The sequence below is a fragment of the Bos indicus genome, chromosome 16, assembly GCF_029378745.1.
Source record: "Bos indicus isolate NIAB-ARS_2022 breed Sahiwal x Tharparkar chromosome 16, NIAB-ARS_B.indTharparkar_mat_pri_1.0, whole genome shotgun sequence".
Lineage (NCBI taxonomy): Eukaryota > Metazoa > Chordata > Mammalia > Artiodactyla > Bovidae > Bos > Bos indicus.
This window is the reverse complement of record NC_091775.1, coordinates 19893724-19907559: the sequence shown is the minus strand read 5'-3', so window position 1 is coordinate 19907559 and position 13836 is coordinate 19893724. Positions and strand designations below refer to the sequence as shown.

Below are 13836 nucleotides of genomic sequence, written 5' to 3'. Positions count from 1 at the left end.
TGTGGAAGACAGTTTTCCCACAGACTGGCATGGGGGGAATGGCTTCAGAATGATTCACGCACGTTACATTTATTGTGGACTTTATTTCTGTTATTATTATATCAGCTCCACCTCCGATCATCAGGCATTAGATGCTGGAGGCTGGGAACCCCTGATCTAGGGTGTCCTTCATATGCCTGAGAGAGGAATGTGGAGCACTTCCCCTCCCTCTCTCAAGTGGTAAAGAGATAACCTGGAGACACTGCCCTACAGAATTCCTCTCTGGAACTTGCTTTTCATAAACCTGGATCTTCTCTTATATAAGTTGTCTTAAACAGATCTTCAGAGGGAAGATGAACTTGAAGATGTAAAGCTAATACTTTCTGTAAGTCGTGCAGACGTTTGCCTAGCACTTCCAGTAGAGCTGCATTGTTATTTAGTCGCTAAGTCATGTCCAACTCTTTGCAGCCCCCTGGACTGCAGCACACCAAGATTCCCTGTCCTTCAGGAGTTTGCTCAAACTTATGTCCATTGAGTAAGTGATGCTATCTAACCATCTCATCCTCTGTCACCCACTTCTCCTCCTGCCTTCAGTCTTTCCCAGCATCACGGTCTTTTCCAGTGAGTCAGCTCTTTGCATCAGGTGGCCAGAATATTGGAGCTTCAGTTTCAACATCAGTCCTTCCAATGAATAATCAGGGTTGATTTCCTTTAGGATTGACTAGTTTGATATCTTCACTGTCCAAGGGACTCTCAAGAGTCTTCTCCAGCACCACAACTTGAAAGCATCAACTCAGCCTCCTTTATGGTTCAACTCACATCTGTGCATGACTACTAGAAAAACCATAGCTTTGACTACGTGGACCTTTGTCCTCTAAGTGACGTCTCTTCTTTTTAATATGCCATCTAGGTTTATCAATAGCTTTTCTTCCAAGGAGCAAGCGTCTTTTAATTTCATGGCTGCAGTCACTGTCCACATTGATTTTGAAGCCCAAGAAAATAAAATCTGTCACTGTTTCCACTTTTTCCCCACATATTTGCCATGAAGTGATAGGACCAGATGCTATGATCTTAGTTTTTTGGATGCTGAGTCTAAAGCCAGCTTTTCACTCTTCTCTTTCACTTTCATCAAGAGGCTCTTTAGTTCCTCTTCACCTTCTGCCATTAGAGTAGTGTCATCTGCCTATTGAGGTTATTGATATTTCTCCCAGCAATCTTGATTTCACCTTGTGCTTCATCCAGCCCAGCATTTCACATAATGTACTCTATATATAAGTTAAATAAGCAGAGTGACAATGTACAGCCTTGACATACTCCTTTCCCAATTTTGAACCAGTCCATTTTTCCATGTCCAGTTCTGACTGTTGCTTCTTTACCAGCATACAGGTTTCTCAATAGGCAAGAGTCACATATTTTTCTAAGTTCTAGTCATTATTCTGCAGCACACCCTATTACATAGCTAAATGGATCCATCATCTTTCTAGTTGCTTAAGCCACACCATAAGTTGTGTGGCTTGAGTCCTCTACTTTGCTTCCATATCCAATCTTTTCCTAAGTTCTGTTGATTCTACTTCTACAGTATGTTGAATCTTCTGCTTGAAGGTCCCATGATGTCCACTTCTCAAATGATCACATTGTTACACTTCAGATGGATCCGGCATCCTACTTAATTGTCAAGTTTGAACTATAGTGTTACTTACCTCACACAGGACTGTTGCAAGGACTAAATAAATGAATGCATTTGCAAAATATTTTAAGACTGGAAATAGCAATATAAATAGGCTATAAAACTTCAGATATCCTATTATTTTGAATAACAGAGGCTTTTAAAAAATGAGCAAATGCAGAAAATATTAGGCTTGGATAAAGCAACTATATGAATTTTGTCATGACTGGAAAACCTGTATTGCTGTGCTGTGTTTAGTCATGTCCAACTCTGTGACCCCATGGGTGACCCTTTGGACTCGAGCCTGTCAGACACCTCTGTCCATGGAATTTTCCAGGCAAGAATATTGGAGTGCGTTGCCATTTCCTACTCCAGGGGATTTTCCAGACCCAGGAATCAAACCCATGTCTCCTGCATGTCCTGCACTGGCAGGCAGATTCTGTACCTACTGAGCCACCTAAGAAACCCCTTTGGGAAAACTTAGGTTGTGTTTCTTTTAAGCAAGCCTTACCTTGCAACAAAATGCTGAGCTTGCAAGTTTAAACATTTCCTCATACCTTACTGTTAATTTCCAGGTAATATCTCAGATATTGGGTTAGACTCTGTTTCCTTCCTAAGTTTCCCAGAGCGAGAATATGCTTTTCATCTCCCTGAGGTTTAGTCCTGACCCGTCTCCCCTCAGGACCATCAACATCTCACACTGGTCACCCTAAGAGTCCTCAGGCCATTTCCACTCTAGATGCTGCTCTGTTTACCTGCTGTGACACTCACAGGACCCTGCCCACTCCCTTGGAGCTGAGATCATATCAACAAAACACACACACACACGCACACACACTTCCCAATCATACAGATGCAGCCAAGTTGGCAGCCACCCACTTCACTTTTGCCATCAGTGTATGGGACACGGGTGGGAAGACTGTTTGCCCTTTAACTCAGGTCTGTTGTTTTTTCCTGCTCTTTAACTGAATTATAAGGAAGCTCTATGTAGACACCAAGATTTTTCTCAGAGCCTTGTTAACAAATACTGTTTGTTCCATTTATTACGATATACTTAGGATAGTCAAATTCATAGAGTCAGAAAGTACATTGGTAGATGCCTGGGAAGGGGAGAGGGGATGGGGAGTTAAGAGTTTAATGGGGAAAGAGTTTCAGTTTAGGAAGATACAAATTCAGGAGATGGATGATGTGAGAACTCCACAATGTGAAAGTACCTAGTGCTGACCTGCATAGTTCCAGATGGTTAAAATAATATGTTTTATATTATGTGACTTTTGCCAAAGAAAAAAAATTTTTAATAATATATGTATATATGGATATGTACACAAATATATGTATGAAAGTAAAAGGAACTAGCCCACACTCTAAACAGGCCCAGGTCATAAATTCAGAATATGCACTATTTAGCAGAGACAGCAAGCTGTAAATGGCAGTGAAGGGCAGAAGCTAATTGAACTCCAGGGCTCTTGTCGCCAGTGCAAAGTCACCAGTACCTGAGACAAGATGGCTGCTCCCAAATCCCCCTTTGTAGCCAAGAGATCACGTTCTGAGCTCTGCAAGGGCTTCTGGGTGAGGGGGAATCATACACAGATGACCAATTCTTTTATGGTTCACAGCCGATCAAAGTGAAATTCAGCAGCTGTTCAGGACAAGTGACCACTGTAACGGCTGTAATATAACCTACTAAATAGAGAGGGAATTGCATTAGAGCAAGAGGTTAGCCGTGATTATCGGCAGGTGAGTGCTTTATTGAAGTTGAAAGACCATTAACATTGATAGAGTAATTATTTCAACTTGAAAGTAATTACCTTGATGGGTGATAACTTCTCCAGTGTTCCCAGATTTGATTGGGCCAAACAATGGTGAGCTCCTGAAGCCTAGAAAAATATTACAACAATACCGTGATTTTTAAATTACTGAAACCACTGTTGGAATATTTTAATTATGCCGAACAGTGAAAAGATTTTGCCTTACACCAGCCAGTGACCTCTCATGTAGAGAGAGACATTTGCTTTTTAATCCAAATGCAATGACCCACACCCACCACCTGTGAATACATATGTGATGGGTTTCTAAATGGATCTTTTTTTATCTCGATATAATGTTTAAGGTGAAACATCTTGTTAATGCTGTAGCTGGATGTTACTAAGTTCCAATGGCTAGCCTTGGGGATGATAGCTGTGAAGTAGGAGGCCCCAAAATAGCATTTTCTTTTTGTCACAGAGGGTTTAAATTTGTATGTATTAAATATTTTGCTAATGAAATTCTCAAAATTGAAAATTATGAATACCATGTATGTGGATCCCAAATCTCAGATTGTAGTGTGTCCTGTAATCCATTTGTTGAAATAGCTTTCTTGTTTGATGCGATGCAACTCCACTAGAATCATACCATAATCAGGATACTTTCTGTTCATTCACACTGAGCTGCTGCTGCTGCTAAGTCGCTTCAGTCATGTCCGACTCTGTGTGACCCCATAGACGGCAACGCACCAGGCTCTGCCGTCCCTGGGATTCTCCAGGCAAGAACACTGGAGTGGGTTGCCATTTCCTTCTCCAATGCATGAAAGTGAAAAGTGAAAGTGAAGTCGCTCAGTCGTGTCCAACTCTTAGCGACCCCATGGACTGTAGCCCACCAGGCTCCTCCATCCATGGGATTTTCCAGGCAAGAGTACTGGAGTGGGGTGCCATTGCCTTCTCCGTCACACTGAGCATCAGTAAACAAAGTGAAAGTTGAAAACTTGAGCTTGTCTGAAAACTAATGCACGTGTGAAAACTGTGCGTTGTTTGCATTTGAGGACCAATACACACAAAATCTAAAGTGGTTGATCAAGACCAAGAAATATTATGGGACTCCTCCATTCATCAGCTGTTCACCTTAAGTTTCTTTTCAGACTCTGTCATGCACAGAAGCTACAACAGATGCAAAGTCTCTCCTCTCTGGGGCCCATGGTGTTATTAGAGCAAATAAAGGGAGGGATAAATTACAAAATAATAAGCAATTATTTTTGGTTGTGCATAAGCATTGACTGTACTTACAAACATTTAAAAGAACCTGGGGCTGTCCTAACTCCTTCCTCTGCTTCCAAACCCAGCACTCACTCTCTGGAACCACAAAGCGTTGACTGAACACACAGAGAATCATGAGTCTTAGTCCTGCTGTCAGAAAAGATGAATGTGGCATCACCCTCAAGTTCCTGGATGATTCCTTAGACCTTTCTATCATCTTGGCAGGATTTGATCAGATTATCAGCCAATGAAGGACTGTCTCTATGGCAGTACTTCCCAGGAGTTTTTTCCTAATGAAAATCTCAGACTCTCCTAAAGGCAAAACAGGTTTCCACCTGTTGTCTGAGAGCCGCCAAGGACTGTTTCACCAAGCAAGCCGTAATTCAGGACGTATGCCATGTGTGTTTCCTCCATCTCCCCTTCTCTGCTCTGAATTTTTCTCCATAGACAAAGATGTTGGGTCTCTCTTTTTGAGGAACTCAGAATGCAGAAATCCCTGCCTGTCAAGCTAAAAGAGATGTGCTAGCTGAAAAGTACAAGCACTGCTTTGAATTTGGTCAGGGAGTAAGGGTTTGAGATGAAACCATTGGGAAAGGAACGAGTTGATGGTTTGTATTATAAATCTCACCATTAAGGCAGCCAAAAAGGGAAGAATTCTGACCCAGGAGATGTCACATCAGAGTTCTCACCACAGTAGGCTCGCTGTGCATCATATATAGTTGGGCTAAAGATTGTATGAAGGAGTCCCTCAGGTACTCTGAATTTAAAATAAGTGAAATAACTAATTTTTAAACATTTTCTATGATACTTAAATTATTAAATGTTCACATTACAAAATCAGAGAGTTTTAATCCATTCAAAAAGGTGCATTGTCTACCTCTGAAAGATAATAGTCATGTCTAGATGGTTAAAATTACAATATTTTTTTAATGCATGTAAATGTTACTTTTTGACAAGACACAAGTAATGAATTTTCTCATGTAAGTTCCTATTGGGTGATTATGATACAGAGTTTTATTTTTGCTCAAGCAATTACTAGTGTCATGGCTGGATACCTGTGCCCATTAGTGGCTGGTTCTGTGTTTTTTTAGGATGGTTATTGATCTCTTGCTGAGCTGAGATTCAGGTTTTATGCCAGATAGCTTGATTAATGGGTTGGTTTCTATAAGTGGACTGAATGGGGATAGAAAGCAGGGGCAGCCTGCTCTGCCAACCCCAAATCCGTCAAGACGCATAGCTCATTATGAAACAGTTATCAAGGATACATGAAAAATTAATTGGGCTCAGTTTGATTCTGAAAAGAATCGGCTTTCTACTTGGCGGGCCCCCCCACTCTTTCCAGATGTTGTGCACTGGCCCCTGGAGAAACAGCAAAGGGAGATGTATTAATACATTGTATTGATTAGATCAAGACCCCTGACAGTTATTTGTAGAGATACCATCTGGCTGCTGTTCGAATTCCTTCACCAAAAACAGGACGTGACAAGTTATTAATCTCAACTCTCTAAGTATAGACAGTTGCCTTTTCTGCTAAACCGCATTTTACCATTCCGTAGGAGATGGAGGCAGACCTGAAGGGTGCAGAAATTAAGGTTATTACACAAATTGAGCCATATGGTCCAAATATTTCAGCAAGAAAATTGCCAGGCAATAAAAATTGCTCCTGCCTTCCTAATGGTGTAAATTACAGTTTAACCATGCCTCTGATGATGTCCTTCTGCCGCGCTTAACTACTGTTACATGAAGGACATTGTTTTAAAAATATAAAAAACAAGTAAATGCCAGCAGCGTGTTTTACAATCTGTTAGTGTGTCATTAAGAACACTGTCAGAATTACATAAACATAATGGCAGGCAACCCAGCATACAAAAGAACTCGGATGGAAATAGAAAGAGTCTTGAAAACTCTTCTTTAGCTCTGTAATGTCAAGAGCATGGTCCCCTCTGGCAATTTTCCAGAGAGAAAAGCCCTGTCTGGGGATTTACCCTAATTCTCTCCTGTGCCCCGACAAGAGTGTTTTTCCAAACAAGACTCGCGAGACCTCATGGGCCTCGGTATATATCCTGCCCCAAGTGAGGGGAGAGCTAATGAATGCTAAATGGAATGATGGAAGTTGACCTTTTTAAGTATTTCTCTTGGTGGGGAGAAGCATCAAAACCCCATCCTCTTCCTAAATGGTGACAAGTAGCATTGAAAGTACAAATTCTGCTCTGTTTGCAAAGAAACAGATCCTGTTCTTTGAGTCACAGAATTAAGAGGATGCTTAATCAAGATAATTGTACAGTAAACACCATTCATATTTGAGGAAGACCTGACCCCGTCAAATTTTTTTTTTTCCATTTATACCAAAGTGCCTGGCCTACCTTGCTATCATTTCAGTCCCCTTCCTCCACCACACATACACTTTCTATCCCTCTCCCCTGCTTCATCTTTCTCTTTAATATTTAATATTATGTAGCAGTATATTGAAGAAGGCAATGGCACCCCACTCCAGTACTCTTGCCTGGAAAATCCCATGGGTAGAGGAGCCTGGTGGGCTGCAGTCCATGGGGTCGCTAAGAGTCGGACACGACTGAGCGACTTCACTTTCACTTTTCTCCTTCATGCATTGGAGAAGGAAATGGCAACCCACTCCAGTGTTCTTGCCTGGAGAATCCCAGGGACGGGGGAGCCTGGTGGGCTGTCGTTTATGGGGTCGCACAGAGTCGGACACGACTGAAGCGACTTAGCAGCAGCGGCAGCAGCAGTATATATTTTCACTCATGTATCTCATTTACTGTCTGTCTCTCCACCCAGAATATAAGCTCCATGAAAGCAGGGATTTTTTCATTTACTTATTTCCCTTATTCCCATAACCTAGAACAATGTCACTTTTAGACAGACATTTGTGTAATGAATAAATGGATTGATGAATTGATATATACTGTGTAATAAGCATGAGGAAACTTGCATTTTGTCTCTTGTTTCTATTCAGACTATAATCATATTCTAGAATTTTTGTAATTGCTTGGTAATGCTATGTATTTAGCTTAAGAGGAAATTTATATGTTTACAGATAAATCCAGTTGAGGTAGAATCATTTAAATCCTTCCTTTTTTATTGTATGTATTTATTTTGGCTGTGCTGGGTCTTCACTGCTGCACATACGCGTTCTCTAGTTGTGGCAGGCAGGGGCTACTCTTCACTGTGGTTTGCAGGCTTCTCATCGTGGTGGCTTCTCTTGCTGCAAAGATGGTTCTAGGGCACGTGGGCTTCAGTGGTTGCAGCACATGGGCTCAGTAGTTGTGGCTCATGGGCTTAGTTGCCCCACAACATGTGGGATCTTCCCAAACTCGGGATGGAACCCATGTCTTCTGCACTGACAGATGGATTCTTAACCACTGCACCACCAGCAAAGTATAGTGTCTTCCAGTTTTAATCAATAAGCAGTTATTGGCTGAAACTTTCTACATAAAACATATTGTGGACATGTTACACATGCTATCTCATTTCATCTTAATATCCACTTTGTGCAGTGAGCATTTTTATTTACAGTTTATTAGTGAAGAAACAGAAGCTCAAAGACATGCCCATGGTCACACATGGTTCAGTTTCAGGTCTCATTAATTCTGAAGTCTGTTCTTTCTACTAACAGTGCTGCCTCTTGAGTTATCAGCCTGTAGGAAATAAGATGTTATTTAGAAACAGCTGAATATTGGGTTGGCCAAAAGGTCTACTTGGGTTTTTCCATAAGATGTTACAGAGAATCTGAACAAACCTTTGGCCAAACCAATAAATGAAAGCCACAAGCCATAGCTCCATACGAGTGAGAGATGCCGCATAGCTTAATATGGTTGTCTAATAGAAATATAGAAAACCATTTATAATGGATTCAAAGAATTAAAGGATCACTTGGTCTGAAAAGTTGAAAGAAGACTCTAGGGATAGGTCTGTGCCTTAAACAATGAATAAGATTCAGAGCAAGGAGAAACTGACATTTCCTTACTCAGGCAAAGAAACAGAAGTCTAATTTTTATAATAAGCATCTGAAGGCATATCTCTGGTTCAGGAGGCAGAGAGGGGGATATTTTTTTTAATCTCTCCCCATTTATTGGGCTGATATTAAGACAGCTTTATTTAAAATAAATAAAGATGCCTAGCAAAGCTGTCAAGTGACGTAGTCAATGACTTGGGTCCTGGGAGGCCAGGCAAGAATGAGCTAGAGACTGTCTGAGCATCTTCCTTGGTGCGCCTTGGGGAGGTTAGGTCTAGGAGCAGAGCCCCATAGAGTAGCCAAAACAAAATAAATAACTCAGTGGATGTTAGTTCTTATGATCTGAAATAGATTGACAGAAAAATCAGTATGTGACAGTGTTATTGTGCTTGTGTATTAACAGGGTTCTTTCTGGAGAGGCTCATTCAGAACTTTTTAAAAGAAAAAGAAAAAGTTGTCTTTCTTTTTTATTATTCCCCCTTCCTTCCCTACCAACTCTTTGCCAGAAGCATGTGCCACTTAACAAGTCACATTAATAGAAGAATGGTCTTGTGGCAACTCTTGACCCAAGAGTCGAGGTGACAGTACTGAGAAAGGAAAGGGCAGGCTACTGAGTCTTCTTCTCTAAAGCTGACCTGAGATACTAAACTCATTTAAAATTTTACCTGTGGGACTTCCTTGGTGGTGCAGTGTTAAGACTCTGCACTGCCAATGAGAGGGGTACGGGTTCAGTTGCTCATCAGGGAAATAATAGCCCGCATGCTGCATGGCATGGCCAAAAGAAGACAAAGAAGAAAAGAATATCCCAGAGAATCTGGGAATTCTAATTATAAAGTAAAATAATACCTAAAGTTCACAGTGTTCAGGTGATGCCTCACTTAGCTGTGGGCAGTGCTCAATCCCACTCCAATCTTATCAGGTAAGACTGAGGTCTTCCCTGGCTTTGGGGCGATGGCCTGGGGCCACTGCACCAGCCTTCAAAACTGAAGCCTTGACCACAGCCAAAGCGGTGAGGTCACAGCCCCGAGTACTACCCTTGAGATGCCACAGAGCCACATACAGAAGGAGGGGAAAGGAATTGCCAGTCACTCTTCTGAGGTCATCTCGTTTTTCTCCATGCGGGACTTGTGTCTCCATCTTTTCTTACCTTATCCTGTGTCATTCCTGATTTACCAAAAAACTTAATATATACCTAAAATTAGCTTCCTGAGCATTGCTGTGTACATTAAACCGTGACTAATGCTCTTCCTTCGTGACCGACCACATTCTAGAAATACGATAATGAGCACATTTAGGTTAAGGATGGTAACAGCCTCAAGAGAGCCCACCGATGTGTCCTTTCTGCCCAGAAGTACCTGGTCATGATACTTCACACCTTGGCATCCTGTCCTTAACAGAGTGATAATTATTTACTAGTGGAATATATGCTTATCACATCCAGAAATTAAAGTTGTGAGGGGCATTGTGCATCCAGGTCCCTGTGGCTGGATGGCCCCATCTGTTAGAGATAAATCACTTTAAAAAATTATATTAGCCTCACAGACGGTCAAGAAATGGAGCGGGGGAGGGGCGGCAAGGAGGCTTGGTTTTCAGTCCTGTGAAATAGAGTGTGGTCAGTCCACTGTCAGCACATTGCAGCCTTCAGACACCAACTCCACATTTCCACACTCTGAACCCCAGGTGGCCAATTAACAGTGTGTGCTATTTATTCATTACAAAACAGGCAGGAGAAATGGGATGGTTAGATTGACTGATAAGAACTCTTAGCAAGGAATAGATAAAAAATCATAAATGAAGAGGCACCTCCCCTGCCCTCCCCCCGACACACACACACACACACACACAAAAAAACTCTGGGAAAGTCCAGAAGAAATCTGGAGGAATCCTCTTAAGTGTATCTGGAGTTTCAACTGGAAGCAAGGAATTTAAATGGAAAGATTCTCTTTGTACATTTTCTTCCTAAATATATATTACTCTTTAATTCTCTCATTTCCTTAGAATGTCTTTCCTTCCTAAGGCAAAAAACCAAAACAAAACAAAACAGTCTTAAATTCTTCCCATCAGTTATCATTAGGATGTTTTTGTGCTTTTTTTCTTTCTTTTTTTTTACAATAAGCATTGCCATCCTGCAGCCTCTCTGTTCTTGAAGCTGCAAGTCTATAAATGAGGGGCCTGTGAGTTTACTTGCTATTGTGAATATTCATTTTTACTACAAATGTGAGTGAACTTAAGCAGGGATTCTAACACAATCTATCTGTATAATTTAAATTCATTTAAATATATGCATTAAATATATTAACGTATGCATTTTCATTGGGTGGCCAAATAGCATATAGTTCTATAATAGCTGACATTTATTCCTGTAAACGATGCTCTCTTTTCATTGGAAAACATACATCGGAAAAATAAACTGGAAGAGAATGAAGGTTTGAGGATTTTCTTTTCACTGATGCGGTAGTGATGCGCCATGCAGTGTTACTGGATTGCATGCTTTGGGAATCTATAGACGCTTATATAGGTTTCCAGAAAAAGAAATCTTCACCTCACCTTCAAGATCCGAAAAGATATGTTAATGCTCTTTGTTTATTAACTTTTAAATAACTTAGTAATTCTAGTTCAGAAAGATAAAGGTTTCCATCTGACAGAATCTAAAAGAAACGATTCAGTTGGGTACACCTTTGAATGCCAAATATATCACTTTAAAAGTCAGTATTTGTTTCAGCAGTAACTGTTTCTGACTATGTTAGCATACTGAGTATTTTCAGGCTTGAGCCCTCCAGCTGAGCACTCCATCGATAATGGTCTGTCCCCTTTCTTTCCACAAGGAGGATGCCCTTTGCTGGATATGTGTGCATGCCATGTACCACTGTGCATCAAACGTATAAGCAGTTAACATGCACCTGAGCATCTTAGGGAGGTTTTTGGAAAATCCTTGCCGCTTCTTGTACCAGAATGATTGCAAGTGTGAAAGTGGCCATAGTTCACTGTGGTTTTCTTTTTACTGCTGTATTATTGCACCCTGTTGGGGGATACATCTGAGCATTTCATGTGTCCTACTTTTAAAATGCCCAGATGGTGACTACGTGCTCTGGTTTGAATTGGGCAGGCCTCATCTTTCATGCTCCATAGTCTGCCTAGTTATCAGAGAGACACGAAACAAGGAAAATTCTTCCATTTTTCAGCTCCTCTTCATCTGTTTCGAGTCACCCCCAGTGAATGATGTACTTGCACAATTGTTAAGATGACAGTCACCATGATAACTGAACATCGCTTCCCTGGACTGGGTAGTGCCCTGTGTACCCGGAGCTCTCTGCTCCCCTCCCAGCGTTTTGCAGTGTAACTGATTACTTGCCATCTTGTAAGTAACACGGGAGTGAGAGACAGTGTAAATATTTTATACCTTGCTGAAACCACTTATATTTGCATTGGTCTTCTTCACACTAGAGTTTAAGCTTAACAGAGAATTTAAATCAAATCATTCAACCTAAGAAATAGTCAAAAGAACTAATGAAATAAATGTAACAGTGTAACTGGTTAAAATAGCCCAAGAGCATAATAGAGGTTTCAGATGATTTTGTGACATGCACCTTTTATAGGACTTTTGTCTCCGACTATATTCTTCAAAGTGCCATCAAGGCAATGACCGTCGGTATCGTTTTTATCAATAACAGTCAGCACTTCCCACTGGGAAATTAGTCAAGAGGATGAGATATTTTTTTTACAAAATCATCTTTAAGCATTTATCTTCCAAAAGATATTACAAAACTGTCCATTATAAGGCAGGAACTTAAATGAGTTACTTGTTCTTTTAGAATTTTATTCATAATAAGCTAGTGATCAGATTCCATTTTATTTAGAGAATAAAATGATTTTGTTTTGTTTTCTTAGTAATAGCTTTTCTAAAGACAGAATGTTAATATAGTCCAGTTGTTATCAAACTTTTTAAAATGTACACTCCTATTAATAATAATTTCTAGAGTACACATCCCCATTACATGTATATTTATTTATTTATAAATTATAAAATATGTGCATGCATGCATGCCTAGTTGCTTCAGTCATGTCTAACTTTTTGTGACCCTGTGCAATATACCACACCAGGCTTCTAGGTCCATGGGATTATCCAGGCTAGTGAACAAATATTATTTATACTGTGAAAGTAATCATTTTAAAAGGAGTCCTTATTGTTCTTGTTTTGTTGATAAGTCATGTCCAATTTTTTGTGACTCCATGGACTGTATGTAACCTTCCAGACTCCTCTATTCATGGGATTTCCCAGGAAAGAATAGCGAGTGGATTGCCATTTCCTTCTCCAGGGGATCTTCTCAGCCCAGGCATTGAAATTGCATCTCCTGCATTGCAGGTGGATTCTTTACCACTGAGCCATAGGGAAGCCCTCTAAAAGGACTTGAGCTCAGTTCAGTCACTTAGTTATGTCCGACTCTGTAATCCCATGGACCACAGCATGCCAGGCTTCCCTGACATTCACCAGCTTCTGGAGTTTGCTCAAACTCATGTCCATCAACTCGCTGATGCCATCCAACCATCTCATCCTCTGCCGTCCCCTTCTCCTCCTACCTTCAATCTTTCCCAGAATCAGGGTCTTTTCAAATGAGTCATCTCTTTGCATCAGGTGACCGAAGTATTGAAGTTTTGCTTCAGCATCAGTCCTTCCAATGAATATTTAGGACTGATTTTCTTTAGGATTGCCTGGTTTGATCTCCTTGCAGTCCAAGGGACTCTCAAGAGTCTTCTCCAACACCACAGTTCAAAAGCATCAATTCTTTGGCACTCAGCTTTCTTTATAGTCCAACTCTCACATCCATACATGACTACTGGAAAAACCGTAGCTTTGGCTAAACAGACCTTTGTCAGCAAAGTAACGCCTCTGCTTTTTAATATGCTGTCTAGGTTGGTCATAGCTTTTCTTCCAAGGAGCAAGCATCTTTTAATTTCATGACTGCAATCACCATCTGCAGTGATTTTGGAGCCCAAAGAAATAGTCTGTCACTGTTTTCATTGTTTCCCCATCTATTTGCCATGAAGTGATAGGACAAGATGCCATGATCTTCATTTTTTGAATGTTGAGTTTTAAGCCAGCTTTTTTACTTTCCTCTTTCACTTTGGTTCTTCTTCGCTTTCTGCCATAAGGGTGGTGTCATCTTTGCATCTGAGGTTATTGATATTTCTCTTGGCAATCTTGATTCCAG

The 13836-nt window shown here is 40.7% G+C and overlaps 1 protein-coding gene across 1 annotated transcript in view; it reads left to right on the top strand.

The window, feature by feature from the left end:
• LOC139176523 (usherin-like) overlaps nt 1-6383 on the top strand; it is a 74201-nt gene extending 67818 nt beyond the window's left edge. The window contains exon 9 of the mRNA XM_070768843.1: nt 6210-6383. Within this exon, the coding sequence (XP_070624944.1) occupies nt 6210-6383 (174 nt within the window). The remainder of the gene's footprint in view (nt 1-6209) is intronic.
• The last annotated feature ends 7453 nt before the right edge of the window (nt 6384-13836 follow it).